A 20,066-nucleotide genomic window follows, 5' to 3' on the forward strand; every position below is an offset into this window, starting at 1 on the left:
AGGTTTTGGACCACAGAGCAACTCCACCTAGACAGGTAGTCTTCAGTTGTCCTGGGTTGAGAATACCAGCGCACCAGTCACAAGACAGAGTGCATCTGTGCAAATTGAATTTATGTATTGAGGCATCTAGGAGGCAATGTCTAAGAGTGAAAGGGAGTACCACACCAGAATAGAAGACCAATACTGTATTTCAGAGACTTTCCTACTGTGAGAGGTGGACCGTATAGTGCACAAAACTATATTAAGAGGTGAAGGAAGTTCAGACTAACTACTACGAAGACATTGCTACCAAGTGAAGGAGACTCTTGGAAGACCCCTCTATGTTACTATAGGAGCGTATTACAATGGTGGTATCTATGGTCTGATACCAACTTACATAAAACTAAGCTGTGAAACAAAGCTGGGTTGTTGATATAATGCTGAGCTGCTATGACAGAGATTGTCCAGGACTGAGATGTTGCTGAAGAAGCTAATACCAACACTGTATCACAAGTGTTATTGAAGTGTTGCAGATGTCAGCCAAGTGTCACACCATCAGTAAAGTGTCGCAGGTTCACCATCTTTTGCCTTTTTGTGAGTAAAACGCTATAGTTCTCCAAGTACATCTTAGTGGAAAACTGGAACTCCAACACCACAGGACGCAAAGACCCTATATTTAAAAGGGCTCACCAACCCATCTCATTTATGACCCATTTATAAGTGATTCTATGTTTCTAAGTTAAGAACATCTTAGTAAAAAATATATATCACAGTAATCCTGATATATGATTATACACTATGCTGCATGACCAAAGTGTGACTATACCCTAGAGACATGGCAATATTCCCAATAAGGGTACCTAGATTAGTGCCTAGGAATTGGAAAATTATGGATTGATATTAATACATAGCTTTTTATAAGTAGACCTGTGGAAGATTATGCATTATGAAGAGATTCCTTGGTGAACCGGGTGCACCTAGCCTTGTACTCGAGGTCTAGTAGATCACAGAACTAGAAGTATGGAAGGTGGCAACAAAATACAATTTCCCATTCTGTGTCCCTGCTGAAGAGCTATTGGTGCCAGTACCATAGCTCTTCAGTGTCAGAAGGGCATTTCTGACAGTCTGTCAGGAACACCCCTCCTCACGGTAGCGTCTATTGCGCTTTACCAAGAGAGGGGGTGTTCCTTATCACCCAGCCATGATGGTAATGGCACTGATAGCTCTTCAGTGGGGGCACAAAATTCAGTGCACTGTCTGCTTTCTAGCGGTGTATTATACAGCATGTGCCCGAGGATGTGAAGGGTCCTATTTAAGGGCTTGTTTCTGCAATATCAAAAAGTGGGTTGTCATTCAGTTTGAGGTTTGGACACCTTGGAGGTGAGGTGCAAGAGGTCTGGAAGTTTCCTGGATAGATTATGGAGGAGAGTGGACTGGTAACCAAAAAACACCATTCAGGTTTACAAACGAATGCACCCAGAACTCACTCATGAAAAAGAGCATGGGTATTTCTAAGGCAGGCAGAACATCCCCATCAACAGAGGAAGCTTGCTGTTCACCACCACCATAAATGCTCACAACACTACCTTGCCTGACCATTCGCCAGTTTATTGCCAATCGAGCATTTATGGAACCAGGAGGGAAGCCAGATTTAGGCAGTCTATAAGTGTGTAGTATCTCCCAGCCCAATTGCAGCATCTATGGGCAAATATGCCACAGGATACCATATAGAACCTGTCTGCCTCCACGCCAACTGTATCTTGGTTTCAGGCTAGAGGTAGCCCAAAAGAGTATCAGAACCTCCTTTCTATTGTACAGTTTTCCGCAGTGAACATATCGTTTTGTCAGAATCTGTGTGTTAGAACCTGTGTTTCATCATCATGTGAAGATACTGTTCCAAGGATCTCCACTAGTGGCCGCTATTCAAGTGTCATTACTACTCCCACCACTGGAGGCTGCTGTTCCCTGACTCTTGCCCACAGTTAATATGGCGAGTATTGTCTCATGACCATGGCCATCTTGTTTCCTGTTTGCGGCCATCTTGTTTCCTGTTTAGCCCTATATATACCCAGAGCATATTATAAACAATGCTTGAGTATTGTTTGTTCCCAGTCCTCTAGCTCTGAGGTATTCTTGCTCAGTATACCTTGGCTTCTCCTGCTTACCCGCTCTGTGTACCAACTCCTTGGCTTCATCTGACTACCCGCTCCATGTACCGACTCCTGGCTTCTTCCGACTACCCGCTCTATGTACCGATCTCTGGCTATCCATTGACCAAGTCTCCTACTCCGCAGCATCTGCCGTCCTTCCTGGCTATCGGATTCCAGCTGTATCACCAGTAGCGTAACACGTTTCCCTCTACAATTGTATCACTTACATTATTTTGTTGCATTTACAGATAGAAAGTTTCCTTCGATTCCAATAATTCCCATCTTGGGGCATTATTTTTGGTGTTAATGAATATAGGATGATGGATTATGTTGTAAGATGCCTTACATTTTTGCTGGAGAAAATAATGACAAACATGAGAGAGTAAGGTCTAGCTGAGACCAGACTACCAAACCTATTGGGTTAATAATCCCTTGGATTTGCAGAGTGTCATCTTGGTGGCTTTAGTGGGAGCCAAAGACCTTTCTAATAACAGGTCATACCCTTGAAGGAGCGTTGTCTGTGTTATAAACACGTCTGTTGGCTGTAGTTACAGTATGTACTAGATATCTTCCCTAAGGAGGAGAGCTTGCTGTCCAGCAATTTGTAACGTCAATCTCTTCTGACTTGCCAAATTGTGAATCACATACTGAAGTATTTACGGCATCGTCAGGACATGATGTTTAGGAATACTTATTCCTTCCATAATTTACTTTCAGAAAATTTGATGTCCATTTATGAATTCATATTAAACGTTACAACCAGCCGGCCACTTACTTTTATTGTATAGTGACCAGAAGAATTTTGGATCATACATGACCTAAAGATGGTCCAATGATTAAGTCATATTTATTACAACGAAACTGTGAATACGGGTAGATATTTCATGAGTTTGTGTGCCCAAAATATATTCACTAAGGGGAGTGTGAAGAGACCACAGAGTATAATAATGTCACTTATCACTTTGACATAATTTTGGCTCTGTTTGCCTTAGAGAGCTAGAAATTAGATAGATAGGTTCTTGGAAGTGTCCTACACTACGTACTAAACCCCAGGGAAACTGGACAGGGGACAGATTGCCGGCAGTCAGCTTTAAAACCCGGCAGTCATTTAAACGGGTTTTTAACCCCTTCCTGACATCCGCCGTACAAGTATGTCGGATGCCGGGTGTTTAAACATGGCAGCCGCTCGGGAGCCGGGTGCCATCATAACTGCTGGATGTCTACTGTTTTTTACAGTAGAAACCCAGGGCTAATGCCCCTGGTCAGTGCCTGCACCAAACGGGGGCATTAACCCCTTTGGCGTCTCGGTCAGCATTTTCACGGCAGTCGCCGACATCCGGAGCACGCTCCGGGGCCGGGATCGCGTTGTCATGACAGCGGGGGGCCTTGTGAAGGCTCCCTGGCCTGTCATTCACTGGATGCTATTGCAGGCTACTCTATGTCATACAAAGTCTCAAAGTCTTACATGCAGGACTTTGTGTCCATGCAAAAAAACGGCTTCCAGGTGGAACTCAATGGGTTTTAAAGCTGACCACCAGCAAGTCATCCTCTGTCTAGTTTCCCTAGGGTTTAGGGAGTGTGAACGCCGCTTTATCCAGTTTAAAATGAGGTTCATACTGAAACAAATTGAGCCCTCAGCCGTCGAATCGGAACCAAATCTTGAGAAGTTCATTCATCTCTATTAAGATCTAAGCAGTGGGCAACTATAAGATTGGGATTTCAACAAGAAAGATAAAACAACAGTGGCTACATACACACAAGTCTGATTAAACATAAAATGTTTATTAATAATAAAATAATTATAGCAATAAATAATGTGTTATGACATTAATAACATTACAGATCCGCATAAAATTATATTAAGTTGCTTAACAAAATATACTACTAGTGGCGTAAAATATGTACAACACAAGGTGGGAAAGATGTTGAAAGTTAAATTAGCTGAGCCAGAGACAGTAGGGGAGACGTCTCAAGACTGGTGCAACGGAAAGGGAAGCGTTGCAATTGGTAGCTATAGGCACCTCTTCCATTCTTCCTATGTACCAGTTGTAATAAATCTCCCCCAGTGTACCTGTGATTGTACATGTGTATAGTAAGAAACGTGTGTGCATAATGTGCATGTATATAGATATACGCATGTATGTATTATTGTGTCCATAAAGAAAAACAATACAATAAATAGAAGCAAGAAATATATACAATATGAAAGACTGAACCAGTAGATATACATGTAAACATACATTTAACTTCATTCGAACTTTCATTCAATCCTAACCATACTAATGTGTAAGATTAAGACTTATATAAGCTCACACATACATCGTGTATACACACATACACACACACCATGGCAGCAATATTCATTATATAAAGATAAGGAAATATATCCTTGTAATATGAAATAATAATTTTATATGATGCATGCTGAGGTGATCTGTTGAACAAGACATTCAATGCTTTGCATGGACTTTGTTGGATGCTTGATGTGCCCATACCTTTCTAAATATTGAATATTACCCATTGACAATAACAGCCGGTTATGACGCTAGATAATCAGGCTATTTGGTTGGTTTACAGCCAAAAAAACCCCATGAAAACTCATAAGTCTATAACTCTAAGTCTTAAATTCCATAAATTCTCGTATTTAACAAGGAAAGTGGGAAGGGGTCTCTGCAGATAAGGCAATGGTCCCAGTGTTAGTGAGCAGGACACGTGAAGCCGGGCGCCAATGGGGTACTATTAGTAAAGAGCAGGGCTATGGTTGTCATCTTCACAAAACAAGGAATATTCTCTGCACACGCACTAGTATTTAGAAAAGAATAAAGGGTAGATGACATATTGAATCATAGAGTAAGGGGTAGGACATATTGATTTATGGACTATAGCTCTAATATTAACCTTTTCAGCACATCAGGGAGATTTAGAGATAAAAAATATCGAATATAGCTTAAAAATGAAACAGCTTTGTGTCAATGAAAGCAAAGTTTCCAATACAATTAAACTACTGGAGCTGCTTGATCTCTTTTGTACATAGAATCTTATCTAATACCATCAATCCCTGCAGGAAAAATGAGCTGAAAGAGGGTAAAATTCTGAATGTCTGCACCATCTTCTCCATAGGAACTTGGGGTAATGCTGTGGAGTCTGAGAATGAACTGCAACTGAATGAATTGCCCTCTTGTATTATAAATGCCTTGGAATGTCCTTGGTAGGAGATATGATAAACTTCTCAATGAAGGAGAAAGGAAACCTATGGAAGTAAAATAATTTCACCTTCTGACATCTGTCAAACCGACCGGTTTATCGGAGCTCTCTGTGGCACTGAACACCATTTTGCTGAAGCTCGTCTTTCCACGGTTATTTGGTTGTAACTTGTTAAGGTTTTCACTTTTTGTGACTTTTGTGGCATCTCTTTCCAGATCAGACTGAGAGGAAGAATCACTATGGCCGCGAGAGGACTTTGCTTTGTCTTTACTTAAATTTCCTTGTTTTTTTTCTGGGCTGGCACTGGACCCCACTGCAGAATCTCCCTGGATGGCAGTGGTGCAAAAGCTAAGAATATTACAAAGGCTTCCCCAATTCTGTGCACACTGGGCTTGCACACTACGGGTTATTGCTTCTTTCACCTCATCCCCACAAGTCAGCAGAATGTTGACCAAGTCAACGTAGGGCCTGTCAGAAGAAAATATTTAATGTCAGTTCTTTATTGATCTCAAAGAATTACTATTGCCTATTACAGTACATCATGTCTCACTATTTTGCTGAAACAGTCAATATAGCTGTCTGACCTAGAATTTCTTCTCATTTATATTTATAAAAATACATTTACATAACTTACAAAAAGCAAATATATTCACTGTTTAAAGCCTTCATGTTAATAGTCCCTTGTCCATTGATACTGATGCAGTTGGATTTTTTTCTCTAGCCCCCACCATTCCGGATGAACAAGTGCAGTTAGTTTTGGTGCCTGATGTGCTATTTAATCTCTGTAATGTCATAAGGGGGGTGTCAGGCAGGGGGTGTGATTTAGAGCTCCAATCAGAGGCAGCCAATGTCAGAGCTCAGAATCACACCCCTTGCATGCTCCTGCCTGACACCGCCCTCCTGATAGTACAGAACCTAAATAACATATCAGGCACCAAAATCAACTGCACTTATTACTCAGGAACAGTGTGGAATAGAGAAAGAATTCCAACTGTACCAGAATCAGTGGAGCAGCATTTATTAATTTATGTAAAGAGCTAGATTTGTTGGAATTGGTGACAGGTTCTCTTTAAATACTATATCTCATATTCATGTCTAAGTCTAGAGTATGGTACAATTTTAATGCCAATTTGGGGTCTTAAAGAGTTATAGTATTCAAAACATCATCTTATCGTTTTATTTCAGAAGGGAAAATTGGGTTTGTATGAGTTTAATGTAATGTGTATACTGTATATGGAGCAACCCTTGCTGTTGTGAAACTACCACTCCCAGAATGTATACTTGTCTACTGTTCTTGGACCTCTCAAAGACATAAACAGAGCATGCTGGGAATTGTAGTTTCACAGCATTTGGAGTGTTGAAAGTTGCTGATCCCTCATGTATGTCATGATTCCAGTGCATCAATGGCATTGCTATAGGAAAATATCCACATACATCACAATCTGGTCCGTAGATTGGCTGGATTTCCTGGTCTGAAATTGTTCTGGATACCCAGATTTCCCGCTTCACAGTGATCTATAATGCTGGGAATCTCCCATTTTCTAGTACTATGTATAGTATGGAGAGTGAGGAAGAGACAATGTGTAACATGAAGCTCCTAGGCCCCAATGCAAAACCTACTTCAGGTTATATTATAAGCCTCTAAGGTCTGACAGCAACTGCAGATAATAATAATGTGCAACTAGGCAGAGTCATTCACCACATCTGATCGGACATTCACAGTGTAATGATAGTGCCACCTTCTTTAAGATTTTAGCATTGTGCTTATTACCAATGTGATCCCAAGTTACTCCTCCGGCAGGGACTTCCAGCATCATAAATCACTACAATGCAAAGAGTTTCTTGATAAGGTTTGGGCTGCAAAATCCAGCCCAGGTTTGGCTGTGTGCATGGAGCCTTATTAGTTGATGGACTGAATACCAATGAAGAAATAAATGTGGCTGTTTACGTGAAAAGGGCCCAGATCGTCGATTTAATTTGTCACTTTAATTCTAACGAAATTTGCACCAAAAGTGTACAAATTCTTAAAAGTCTCAACAAATTTGTAAACTTGACATATTTTTAAATAAAATTTTTGCATAAAACAAAATTGTGATTTTTTTTTTACCCAAATATGTTTTGGACTATTTTCTCTATAATTAGTATCGACGATCTGGGCCCTTTTCACGTAAACAGCCACAAATGTTACATTGTAGTTTGTTTGGATTGTTGGAAAACACCTCAGGCCTGGTTCATATCTGCGTTTGGTATTCCATTCGTGAAGACCGTTTGGGGACTCCCCAAACGGAATACCGAACGCATTAAAAAGCAGTGATTAATGAAAGCACACTGACCCCATAGACTATAATGGGGTTCGTGAGTTTTCTGCGCGGTGTCCGCACGGAACATGGGGAGAGAAAAGTGCTGCTTGCAGGACTTTTCTCTCCGCATGATTTGTGCGGACACCGTGTGGAAAGCACATAGACCCCATTATAGTCTATGGGGTCCATGTGCTTTCTTTGCTAACCACTTTTTAATGTATTCAGTATTCTGTTCGAAAGGATTCCTACGGGGACTCCCTGAACGGAATAACTAACGCAGATGTGAAAAAGGCCTTAGATAAATTGTATAGTGTTGAGACATTTGTACATGAAACAGTCCTATTAATACATTATATTTAGCAAATGATGTGTGACCTGCTCTAGGTGTTTTAGTTTCATAGCAAAAAAAAAAAAAAAAAAAAAAACACCAAAAATTCTGGAGTATTCAACTCTCATTAATAAAAGTGTCAGTTCTGCATATGACTTGTATTTCAGATGTCAGATTTATGCTACTAGCTAAAAACTTTAAAAGAAGGAATTCCAGAACTAATGGACAGAAAATGCCCCTGGCAGAACTGCAACGCTTCCTGACCATCATCACTTACTCATGTAACAGGAGGTCTTTGAAGTGAATCATCTCCACAATCACTTGGACATTTTCCTTGGCAGCAGAGCAGAGGTCATGCTTGGCATAGCATTCCTTTTGGAGCTGGTACACCATATCTTTAATGGCAAAGCATTTACGACTGATACAACTGAATTTATGTCTCAGCCCGTGAGCTTTGCATTTAAGGGCGTCTTTAATAAATGATTTTCCCTGAAATACAAAGGGAAGAAACGGATTTAGTTTTTTTCTTATGCATTCACACAAAACAATGCAATACACAATTTCTGCCATGTAATATCTTTTATCAAATTTTGATATTTTTCATTTGCAATAGATATAGTATTGTGCAAATGTTTTAGGCAAATACGAGAAAAATAAAATTGCTTCCAGCAACAGAAGTGTTAATAGTTTATTTCCATCAATTAAAATGAAGTGAATGAATAAAAGAGAAATGGAAATCACATCAATAGAACGAGAAGTCCTGGAAGTGATGATAGAGCCCTGATTATCCAGTCTGTCTGGGATTACTGGAAGAGACAGAAGGATTTGAGCAAGCCTACATCCGCAGAAGATCTGTGTTTAGTAATCCAAGATGTCTGGAACAACCTCCTGCTGAGTTCCTTCAAAAACTGTGTATAAGTGTACCTAGAAGAACTGATGCTGTTCTGTAGGTAAATGGCAACCACACTGAATATTAATTGGACTTAGAACGCTCTTTTGTTCATTCAGTTAATTTTGTACTTTGCAGTATTTTCCCACACATGCTTAAAACTTTTGCACATTACCGTAAACTGAATTGTAGTCCTAGCCAAATAAAAATTCTGTGCTATAAGATGTTCAAACTGGTGAGTAGCATATGAATTACATGCATTGGGGTATAAATATAGATGTAATGGAGGGGCAACACGGTGGCCCAGTGGTTAGTACTGCAGCCTTGCAGCGCTGGAGTCCTGGGTTCAAATCCTGCCAATAATGACATCTGCAAGGAGTTTGTACGTTCTCCCCGTGTTTGCGTGGATTTCCTCCCATTCTACAAAGACATACTGATAGGGAAAAAAATTTACATTGTGATCCCCATATGGGGCTCACAATCTACATAAAAGAAAAAAAAAATATAGATGTAATGGTTTGCAGAGATTAAAGGGAGTCTGTCGACAAGAAAATCGTATCAGACTAATGACAGTACCTTGTAGGGCAGCTTCTATACTTTCCAAAGATGCCTTTGTTAGGGTGCATGCACACCATGTAACGCGGCACTGATTCTTGCATGATAACTCGTGTAAGGATCAGCGCTGCAAAACAGAATCCCATTGATCTCAATCTGTTACGCGCGCTAAACGGAACCCTTTGAAGTCAATGGGATTCTAATTTGCTGCGTGATCCTTACATGAGTTATTGTGTAAGAATCAGTGCCGCATTACACCATGTGCATGCACACTTATTCTGCATTGCAGCTCCATTTTCATGAAAATCTGTTTTATTGTTATCTAGATTAGGTGAAAAGGAATTTAAGGGCATTTCTTCTACTTTTCAGCATCAGATAACGGCCTGTGATTGCAGACAAAGTGTACCAAAGTAGGAGGTGCCTTTCATACAATGGGGCGGAGCTTGATCGCAGTTAAGGGCAATTGTCTAGAGCAGAGAGTGAAGCCCTGGCAAGAGAGGACGTGCCACTAAAGCCTTTTTCATCTAATTTCATCAGAATAAAATGCTGATTTTTATGAACATGGAGCTGCGATGCAGAACAAGAGAGGCAGCTGTAGAAAGTGTAGAAGCTGCCCTACAAGATACTGTCGTTAGTCTGATGCCGAATTTCCTGCAGACAGACTCCCTTTAAAGGAAGGATAAGGATGGAAATCTAAGAGTATATATTCAATTGCAGCAGGTATACTGTGTATTCGCAGGTGGAAAATCCACAGTATATTACAGTATCAGTAAAGCGGATATAATTTCATCCCCCTTTTCAACGTGTGAAAAACTGACATGGAGTCAATTCTTACCAAGGATTTTCACAGCATGTTTTACCCATGCAATTCATAAAGACATGTGAATATAACCTTACACTGGTCAATTGTTTCTATCAGCAGCTACCGTATTAGTATCATGTCCCAGTAGCAGACGTAGAAAAAAGGGGGCCCTTACAGCAAAGATAAAAATGTCTTCCATAATGTATTGCCTGTTTTTTTCGCTCAAGACAAAAGAGTTTGGTGTCTGTTTCCAACTATATGTATTTCTGTATTACAAGTTATCAGACTAGCTGACCTGTCCCAAGTGAGGACATCCTAATATATCTGGGAACCCCATACCCATTAGACTATCAGCAGGTTTAGCAAGAAATGACAGAGATATCGGCATATATGGTCTTGAGATGAAAGCTAGTAATCCAACACTACCTGTGCATCGAACCTGCCAGCATTGTGTAGGAAGGTCATGCAGATTTCATGTAGACCTCGGATCTCACAGGAATTGTTCTCAAAGCATTCAAAGACGCCACAGCCAACATCTCCAGCGTTGACAAGACAATGTTGAATTTCGGCTGAAATCATAAAGAAAACAGTGTAAAACTGGTTTAGTACTCGGTACATAGGAAAACATCAAATATGCATAAAGAAAATGCAACTGAGTTCAAAGAAATAGGCCAAGATAACTGTACCTAGACAGTGGCCAAAAAGCACCTCGACTTGGTGTATTTTTGGCACATGGTGGCACAATTCAGCTCCAGAGCCCCACTCAGTACTCAATACAGGGGGCAGAACGGGTTGGGAATCTGGTTGGGCCAAGTTTGGAATGAGTCATATCAGAAATCTATGCTAGCCCCTGACTGGTGACATTTGATTTCAGGAACACCTACAGGCACAAGAAGAGGCCACGTGTGGTTTCCGCATGGTGTCTGCACGAATCATGCATAGAGGAAACTAGTTCATGAAGTATTTTTCCCTCCGCATGATTCGTGCGGACACTGCACGGATAAAACATGGACCCCATTATAGTCTATGGTGTCCGTGTGCTTTCATAACAGCACCGCTTGTCAATGCATTCGGTATTCCATTCGGGGGTCCCCAAGCGGAGTCCGTAAATGGAATACCGAAAGCAGATGTGAACCAGGCCTTAGTAATTCTAGCATGTCTAATGCATGTCAGGGAATGAATGAAAACTAGCATAAGAAATGCCAGGCTTAATAAATGTCTCCCAAAGTCTCCTAAAGTTGAAGGCTTACTGGCCAACCCAAGAAGAGATGGAATGGTGAAGTTCTAAGAGTTAAACTGTCAGGCTGCATTCATGTCACTGAAGATAGGTCAGATTAGCCCAGAGTCTACAAGACTAGACAAAAATGGTCTGACCCCTGGATATTTGCTGGACATAACAGCCACAACAGCCATGTGAGTTGGATGGACATGTTGAATAGTCCATGAATGGATAATGGAGAGAGCTGCATACGTTTGCTTCTCACTTACCACTTTCCCTTACATTTGTAGATGGGTTTTCCAAAACCAAAGACACAACAAAAAAGGGCAGCATTGCCGTTCCTTGAAGTGAGCCCCACAACCTTGGAAATTTAGGACATATGCAAATATTTTATCGTAGTCTATATGGGGTGCTGTAATCGGCAAGAGAGCTGTGAACTACAAGTGCATGGTTTTGCTATAACATTATCACTCCATGTCCAAGATGGATATTTCAGAGTCTCCTTGTTTGGTATTGTTCCATTATTTTTATTCTTCTAGTTGACATTTTGTATGTATTTTGCTTCTCCAGAGTATACTGGTGCACAGAAATAATTGTGTTATTCCCATTATTTGAACATTTGACTTCAGTTTCATGACGATAAATTATTTTTTTCTCTTGGGTTCTTTAGTCCGGTAACAACAAATTTCTGTGCCCTTGAAAGCCTAGAGTAACATGAAACACATTTAACTTCTCGTATTCCACTTGTACACTTTCTCGGTCCAACTGCCTCACTAAACATTATAATGATGCTGAATATCAGGTGATGTATTATTAAAGATGTAATTTAAGCTTGGGCTGCAGGCTCAAGTGTTCAGCGGTGTTACTCAAAATACAGTGTAACGTATAGTGAAAGCTCCTTGGGTTGTCAGGGCTTCTTCTAACAATCACCATCACCTTGCTATAGAGAGCTGAGGAATTATTACACTAATACTATGTTACCTACACATATAAGGTATGTTCCTTGAAGCATTTATTGAATTGAGGATGCCTACACCAGCAGTGCTATAACTGGCACATATAGCAGGCTGGTCTGGTACCTATTTTGTATTAAGTCCAAGACCTTCAAGCTATACATCTGCTTACTGATACGGTGGGGCCTAGTGGAAAGGGGCATTACTTATAGGTAGAATGGGCAGGGTTTAAGATGGATGTTTAGAAGTTCTTGTGCAAATTTTTGCTACAAGGAATGCCAACTAATAGGTGGTATAAATTTAGCCCACATTGTGTAAAGATACATTAAATCCAGCATTGGCCACTATGACACATGTAGACCATTTAGGCCTGGTTCACAACTGCGCATCGGTTTCCGTTCTAGGGGACCCCCCTGTCCTGAAACCTAATCTGAATAAAAAGTCACCTAAAGAAACCCATAATAGGGTCCATGTAGTTTCCGCATGAAAAATGTGGAGAGAAAAATGCTGCTTGCAGGACTTTTCTTCCGCATTTTTCATGCGGAGAGGGGAACGGAATGGCCCGAAGGCAGATGTGAACGGGGCCTCATAGAGGTTTACACTGTCTAAAAATTAAACTAATGAAATTAGTAAATATGTTTATTGAGTTCAGCTGGGGCTATATAAGTACAAATGTAGTGAGCCCTCTAGTGGTGGCTGGTGACAGACAGATTTTGGTGATTTATTGGGAGCTCTGACATGACATGTATCCTTTAGCTCTTTACTGTACTGCACCACTGCAAATACCACCATTAATCCTTTCACCTCCCATATAATACACCATATAATATTACGTTGGAGGGACTAGAACTTTACACCTGTATGGGTATTACCACAGAACTATGTGGTTTAGTACATCTTAGTAACAAGTATAATGGGACAATTGTTTAAACCTTGATATGGATCAGAATTTATATTAACCTAGCCCAAAATTCAATGTAGAATTGACTTGATAAGCCTTAGTATTCCAATGCTTAGGTCCCAATACTCAGGTTTACATTGGCTTCTAACTAAAGAGGTAATATTTTAAGTATTGTGGCAGAAAACATAAACCGTCCAATGTCTGGGAACATCCTACTGGCATGATCGGGATTCCAGGGATACATGGGTAATGGGATATACTATTAAACAACAATCATAACATCTCATATCTGCATGGATTTTTACGTTCATTTTTAGGAAGGGAATAGAATAGTTATTTTATGAAAATAATATGCAGAACTGACCTAGTTTTCATTTGGACTTGAAGTCCATGCTTGTGAAGTGTTTGCCAGTTCATTCCTCATTCACGTCACACGAGTGAATGAGCATGTCAGTAACTTAGTTACATGTATGTTTTGGAAACATCCCTCTTGCCCCCGTCCAGGGTTATTGAGTGCACTAGGAGTTGTAAATCGAGGATATCAAATACTCCACGAAATGCCGACCCTGTGACCTATGGGAGCAGTGTATGTTTTAAACATCTGCTGGAGCAGCCAGGAAGTGTGACCCTACTTGTACTTCACTTGGCTTTAATACTTAGCAAACATTACTTTACTAAGAAAAACCATACTGCTGAGAATTGACTGTTCTCACAAGGTATCAAGCCATGTTCTACTATTCAAAGTATGCTGCTTTGTCTGGACTGTGACTTAACCCTCAGTCTCCAAGTCCAAGACTGTACGGTTATAACGTTACACAGTCTACAAGTTAAAGAACATGACAAATTGTTTTATCCGTCTCATATTCTTCTTTCCGGTCATATCCAAAGCTGCACTGAAAATGATGCTTTTGCTATGTTGGGCAGCATGGTGGCTCAGAGGTTAGCACCAGAGTCTTAGGTTCAAATCTTGCCAAAGACATCTACAAGGAGTTTGTACGTTCTTCCCCAAGGGTTTTTTTCTGGGTACTTCGGTTTCCTACCCCATGCCAAAGACCTACTGATAGGGAATGTAGTTTGTGAGCCCTATATGGGACAGTGGCTGACAATGTCAAATGCGGAATATGATGGCGCTATATAAGTAAGTATAATAAATAAATTGACTGTAAAAAGTAAGGATTAGTTTACTAATAGAGCCATATAGAAAAAAATATTTGTCATGGCATGGGGTCTTTCTGATTTTCAGCTTTGCTGTTTGTGATAAACGTATACAAAATACGAGGAAAAAAATAGAGGAAGCGATGAAGGGTTCCTACGATCCAAATGTATTGGTTTCTACTAAATAGCTTCAGGCCTCTCTGGTGGTGGCTCATTCGGTTGCTCCAGTGGATGTGACAGCAATAGTTCTGCCCCTGCCTGACCAACATGTGGTACCATATGACTACCACACTGCATGTTAACTTATTGGTCCAGATGATGGAGTCATAAAGGACTTAGTTTGGGGAGCACAAAGAAAATGACTGTGATTGGGGGGATCCCACAATTTTATATGGAGGGATCCGCATCTTATTATAAACACCTCCAATAAATTTACTAGTAATGATAAAATTAGGTGTTTTCCACCATTTTTGAGTTAGATTTGGCTTCCCCAGCAACATGTCCTGATTGGATATAGCAAAGGCCTACATGGTGATGGTTCCTGGGGTCAAGTTAGGAATTTGCTCAGTAGCAGTGTATAAAATATGGGTTTTAGGGGTTTTATAGAGTACAGTGGGTTTTATAGTGGGCTGCATCTGGCAAATTTGCCTACGTGCCAGAGGGTTGTTGCCCCCAACCCATTTATTGTAATGGTAGTCAGGGATTTCCCTTATTGTCTATTGCCTTAGGACAGATTAATTCAACTACACATACTGAAGCTGCAGTTGGAAATAATGACTAGGACTATTTCCTTGGGTTAACACTATGGATGGTCACATATTGTAACAGATGAGGTCTTTAACGGCAAAACATATAAAAAACTCTTCTGACAAGATTTGTTGGGGTGCTATTATGTTATAAAGTATACAGATGTTGCACTATTGCACAAAAATTTATTTTGACATTTTCAATGGTTTTTTAATGTTGTATCAAATGAAACTTTTTTACATCTGTAAGACAAGATTATCAGTAGTAAGAAAGCTGTATCCTGGCACTACATAAATCCTATAATAATGAACCCTTGTGTTGTAATGCTCTAGCTCTATGCCCATGGGGCAGACAAAAGTTTATTTCTTTCTTCTTCAGATTTTCAGGTGGATTTATCCAGATTGGCGCATTTGTCTGGCTAAAACCTATGCCAATAGAGAACGCGTCTAATATATGGAGACGTACAGGCCTCCTCGTAACATGGTTCAGCTGGCCGAAATCTACTTTGGACTTTGGGCATCATTTCTGTATGGCCATGAACAAATACTGCTTGTATTATATTCTCTATGGCACAGCGGCCTCCTAGAGGAGGATTTGACAATTACAAGGATATTAATAGTTATCTGAGATTTCCCTGACCACACCGAGATGACGTCTAGGCTGCTTGTATAAAACAGATAATGATACTTCTTAAAACTCACCATATTTCCCACACTGTGATGATGAAAGACCTTCAAACCAAAGTCATTTTCTGCATATGACAAAGTCTAAAATACATCTCGAATGTGTTTAGGTTTTACTCTGTGGAGATTCGAGCCCTGATACCGCTTCTATACAAATATGACAGGTACATAGGTTTTAACAAATAAAAAAGTCAGTTTTTTTTTTTACTTTTTACGTCTCCATTTTTGCACATGTTAAAGTGAATTGGCTAGCAGTCCTACCTAAATGTTGACCTAAAGACAAAAAAATTGAGTTTTGCCTATGTTGAGTACATTTTCTGTATGCAGTGACTGGGAAGGCACTAGAGAAGAAGTATGAAAGACATATACATTCTACAGAACATGCCTGGTGTTATCTTGTTCCAACATAGTGATTAAATGGCTATTCTGGTAACAAGAAGCTGTATAGGGATGACCTGCCGATCTGTGGTAGTCCAGCCACTGGGAGTCCCACAGATCATGAGAAGACAGTTGTTTTACACCTGAGATTGAATAGCACACGAGGTTTGAGACGCCTGCTGATATTTCTTTTATTTCAATTTATACCACCAGAGACAGTCAAAGTATTGTGCTAGGCTATGCCAAGTGGTTCTCATTGAAATGAATGGAGTGGTGCATTTTCTACCCGCTGCAAAACACCCCAGTTCTCATGGTGGGAACCCTACCAATCAGCAAGTTACCATATCCTTTGCATATAGGGTACATTTCTATTACCAGAACACCTCATTAAATTGGCTATACACATTAGATACGTATTGGTTGAACCTTCCGAATTGAAATAAAGATCCGGTAGCTAGATTTGGGTTTTTTGGTGGTAGTTATATTGTTCTTGGAAACAGAAGCTACTTTTAGAGACGTTTGACAGTAACTTTCAGCCATCCTCTTCTTTGGTGCACATGCACTGCTCAGCCAAGTGTGCATGTGTGTAGGGGAGCAAGACAACATAGATTGTGGCTGAACAAGCATTTAAGACGGGGTTAACAGATAGTTATTAATAGATAATAAATAGACAGCAAGCTAGCTAGATTATAGATTATAGACTATTAGCTAGATAGATAGATAGATAAATAGATAGATAGACTAGTAGATAGATAGATAGATAGATAGATAGACAGACAGACAGACAGACAGACAGACAGACAGACAGATAGATAGATAGATAGATAGATAGATAGATAGCAAATCTGGGTGGGCTTTATAAATACAATACACTGTATTGTTTGTGGGTGTATTAACACTGATCCCCAATTTACAACTATTTTGGAACAGACGAGAATAGATTGTCAGCTCTGTGGATAAAGAACAGGACCTTTCCCACTCAGTGCTATCCACTTGGCACAGTGTAAGCCAGTGGCTTGTAAACAGAATAAATCATTATCAAGCCTAGCTTGCTAGGAATGTAACTGTGCCTGACAGAGGCACAATCGGGCTTGGTTTTGTAGACCACAGAGGTAATGCAATGTTCCCCTAAGGGAAAACTGCAAAGAAATGCATAGTGTAAAGCGAGAATGAAAAGCACATTACATGTTTAAAGCCGTGTTTTTAATCCTTAAAAAATGGGTTATGTAAATATGCAAATTATAATTCTGAACATCAGCACATACCATTACACTCAGAATAGTCTTTACAGTACAAGCTTTCTGTGTAGAATGGTTTCTTGGGCATCTCCCAATCACCTCAAAGTACTAGTGTTACCCAAATTGGCAAACTGGATTTCACTGACATGTTTGCTAAGCATCAGACAGGGCATTTCTTGTAAAAGATCTCAGCCTTGGTCTTTTCAGACAAAACACCCAGCTATTTACTACAGCAGCCTGTCTGGGGATGTGTGTTTTTTCATCCTCTGGGTTGAAGACATTAACTCTGCAATCCCCATGTGACTGGAGTAACATTCCAGCTCTGCTATGCACTCTTAGCACGTGGTTTTACACAAGCATTGCAGATAGTGTCTCGCACACTACAAATCACAGCACTTGTCATCAAGAGCCATTTTATTACTACAAATGTCTTATTCACACATCACATTGCACTTCTTTACAGGATTGCTGAAATATGTGCTAGAACCCATTAAACTGACAATGTGCTCTCTATATGTTTCAGGGCACATTACATGTTACTCCCTGGATAAAATGTATCTGTGGGACAAATAATAATAATAATAATAATAATAATAATAATAATAGAAACCTTATATACAAGTGTTACTGAGCTGATTCCTTCACACACACAGTGACAATTCACACCATAACCTACTGCAATATCTGGGCAGGTGACAGCTTCAGCTCAGCTATCAGGGAAACCAGTATGCAAAAAAAAAAAAAAAAAAAAAAAAAAAAGCAAATTTAGTGTCCTATAGCTCAGATGTCCTGCAGGCTTATCCTAGCTGTGTGATGTTCTCATAGACAGGGACATCCCAGATTCTAGACAGCCAAATGTTAGTTAACTGTAACTTGGCCATGACCCCATGACACTGTCATAATAAGTCCCATATATTGTGCCACTGCCACTGAATGTATTTTCATAAATCACACCATTAAGATGTATTTCTAGCCTTGGAGTTTACAATCTATAGGATATAAGGATATATTTATAGAATTAGAGCTGATCTCATAAAAGTTAATAAAAAATGAACACATAAACTCTCCAATTAGAATAAAGAAGGAGCTGAGTTTGTCACTTGGCACAACTTATCAATGTAGTGTCAGTGGTTTTACATAGGACTGCAGGTAAGACACTCTATCCAGAGAAAGTAACCACAGAAAGTTAAATGACAGATTTGACAAATTCAGCTCTGCTACATGTGCAAGTAGTTGTGCCATAAATACCTGTATTCTGCAGGGAGAGCCTTCCTTTCTGATTAGCCAGCTTGTCTCTATCCTGGTTACTCTCAGGCAGGTCTGTAGCATCTGTCCCATAAACTGCATCAAGGCTTGCAAACACCAGCCCCAGTGTAACCAGCCTGCTGAGGAGTTCCCTGCACATGGTCCTGTCTTACTGAAGTGAGAGGCTGAGAAGAGAGATCAGCCTGCTGTGTTCTATAGCCCTATGCTTAGCCAGCCCCTTCCAATGTCAGTACAACTCCAGCTGGGAATGATGAGGATCTGGGAGGGATGGTGCCTCAAATATCCCCAGGAAGCTCTGGTGTCACTTGAATGAAGGAGTCAAGCAGGTGTTGTCTTCAGTGAGAACCAATGGCTGCATGCAGGCACAGTGACAAAACACTCAGTGGGAGGAAGATCCAGCCCCCATACTACTACTGAGCAACATGCATGTGCTGTCAACTTGTCCCATTATTAGTCACAACTTGCTTCACTTCTCTCCAGAGGCTCAACCTCTTATTCATCCACTTTCCTATACACTGCTAATGCTCTTATTGTTCTTGCCTCAGGTCGGTCTAACTACCTGCCTGTCTAACTATAGTCCTATGTGCATTATTCTATCTATCTATCTATCTATCTATCTATCTATCTATCTATCTAGCTCTATCTATCTCCCTACCTATTACTTACTATGTTATTCTATCTATCTATCTATCTATCTATCTATCTATCTATCTATCTATCTATCTATCTATCATCTATCTTCTACCTACATTATTCTATCTACTTAGCTATTACTTACTATATTATTCTATCTATCTATCTATCTATCTATCTATCTATCTATCTATCTACTGTATCTTTTCTCTCTATCACCTATTTAACCTACTAAATATCTACATTGTTTTTCATTCCTTCTTCTTATTCACAGTATCTTTCTGTCACTTATCTGATCTGTGCATATCGAATGTACCTACATTATTCTATCTATCTATCTATCTATCTATCTATCTATCATCTACTATCTATCTATCTATCTATCTATCTATCTATCTATCTATCTATCTATCTATCTATCTTCTACCTACATTATTCTATCTACTTAGCTATTACTTACTATATTATTCTATCTATCTATCTATCTATCTATCTATCTATCTATCTATCTATCTATATCCTATCTATCTATCTATCTATCTATCTATCTATCTATCTATCTATCTATCATCATCATCTTCTATCTATCTATCTATCTATCTATCTATCTATCTATCGCTGTACGTTATCTTTCTCTGTCACCTATCTAATTTATTTCTACTTATCTACATTGCTGCATCTGTAGT

At 39.8% G+C, this 20,066-nt stretch overlaps 1 protein-coding gene across 1 annotated transcript; it reads right to left on the reverse strand.

Moving 5' to 3' along the window:
* Nucleotides 1-3,890: 3,890 nt before the first annotated feature.
* Nucleotides 3,891-19,026, reverse strand: STC2 (stanniocalcin 2). The gene is made up of 4 exons (XM_075274715.1): nt 18,730-19,026; nt 10,634-10,776; nt 8,239-8,450; nt 3,891-5,801 (listed from the first exon to the last, which is right to left on the reverse strand). Exons 1-4 carry the CDS (start codon nt 18,884-18,886, stop codon nt 5,399-5,401), a joined length of 915 nt encoding a protein of 304 aa, XP_075130816.1. The 5' UTR covers nt 18,887-19,026; the 3' UTR covers nt 3,891-5,398.
* Between the last annotated feature and the right edge of the window lie 1,040 nt (nt 19,027-20,066).

The sequence above is a fragment of the Leptodactylus fuscus genome, chromosome 5 (genome assembly GCF_031893055.1).
Source record: "Leptodactylus fuscus isolate aLepFus1 chromosome 5, aLepFus1.hap2, whole genome shotgun sequence".
Taxonomy (NCBI): Eukaryota; Metazoa; Chordata; class Amphibia; order Anura; family Leptodactylidae; genus Leptodactylus; species Leptodactylus fuscus.

Coding starts and splice junctions, on each gene's coding strand:
- STC2 (XM_075274715.1), bottom strand. CDS start 18,886: ATGTGCAGGGAACTCCTCAGCAGGCTGGTTACACTGGGGCTGGTGTTT. Junction 10,777..18,729: donor GCTCTCCCTGCAGAATACAG/GTATTTATGGCA, acceptor TTATGATTTCAG/CCGAAATTCAACATTGTCTT. Junction 8,451..10,633: donor CTGGCAGGTTCGATGCACAG/GTAGTGTTGGAT, acceptor TTTGTATTTCAG/GGAAAATCATTTATTAAAGA.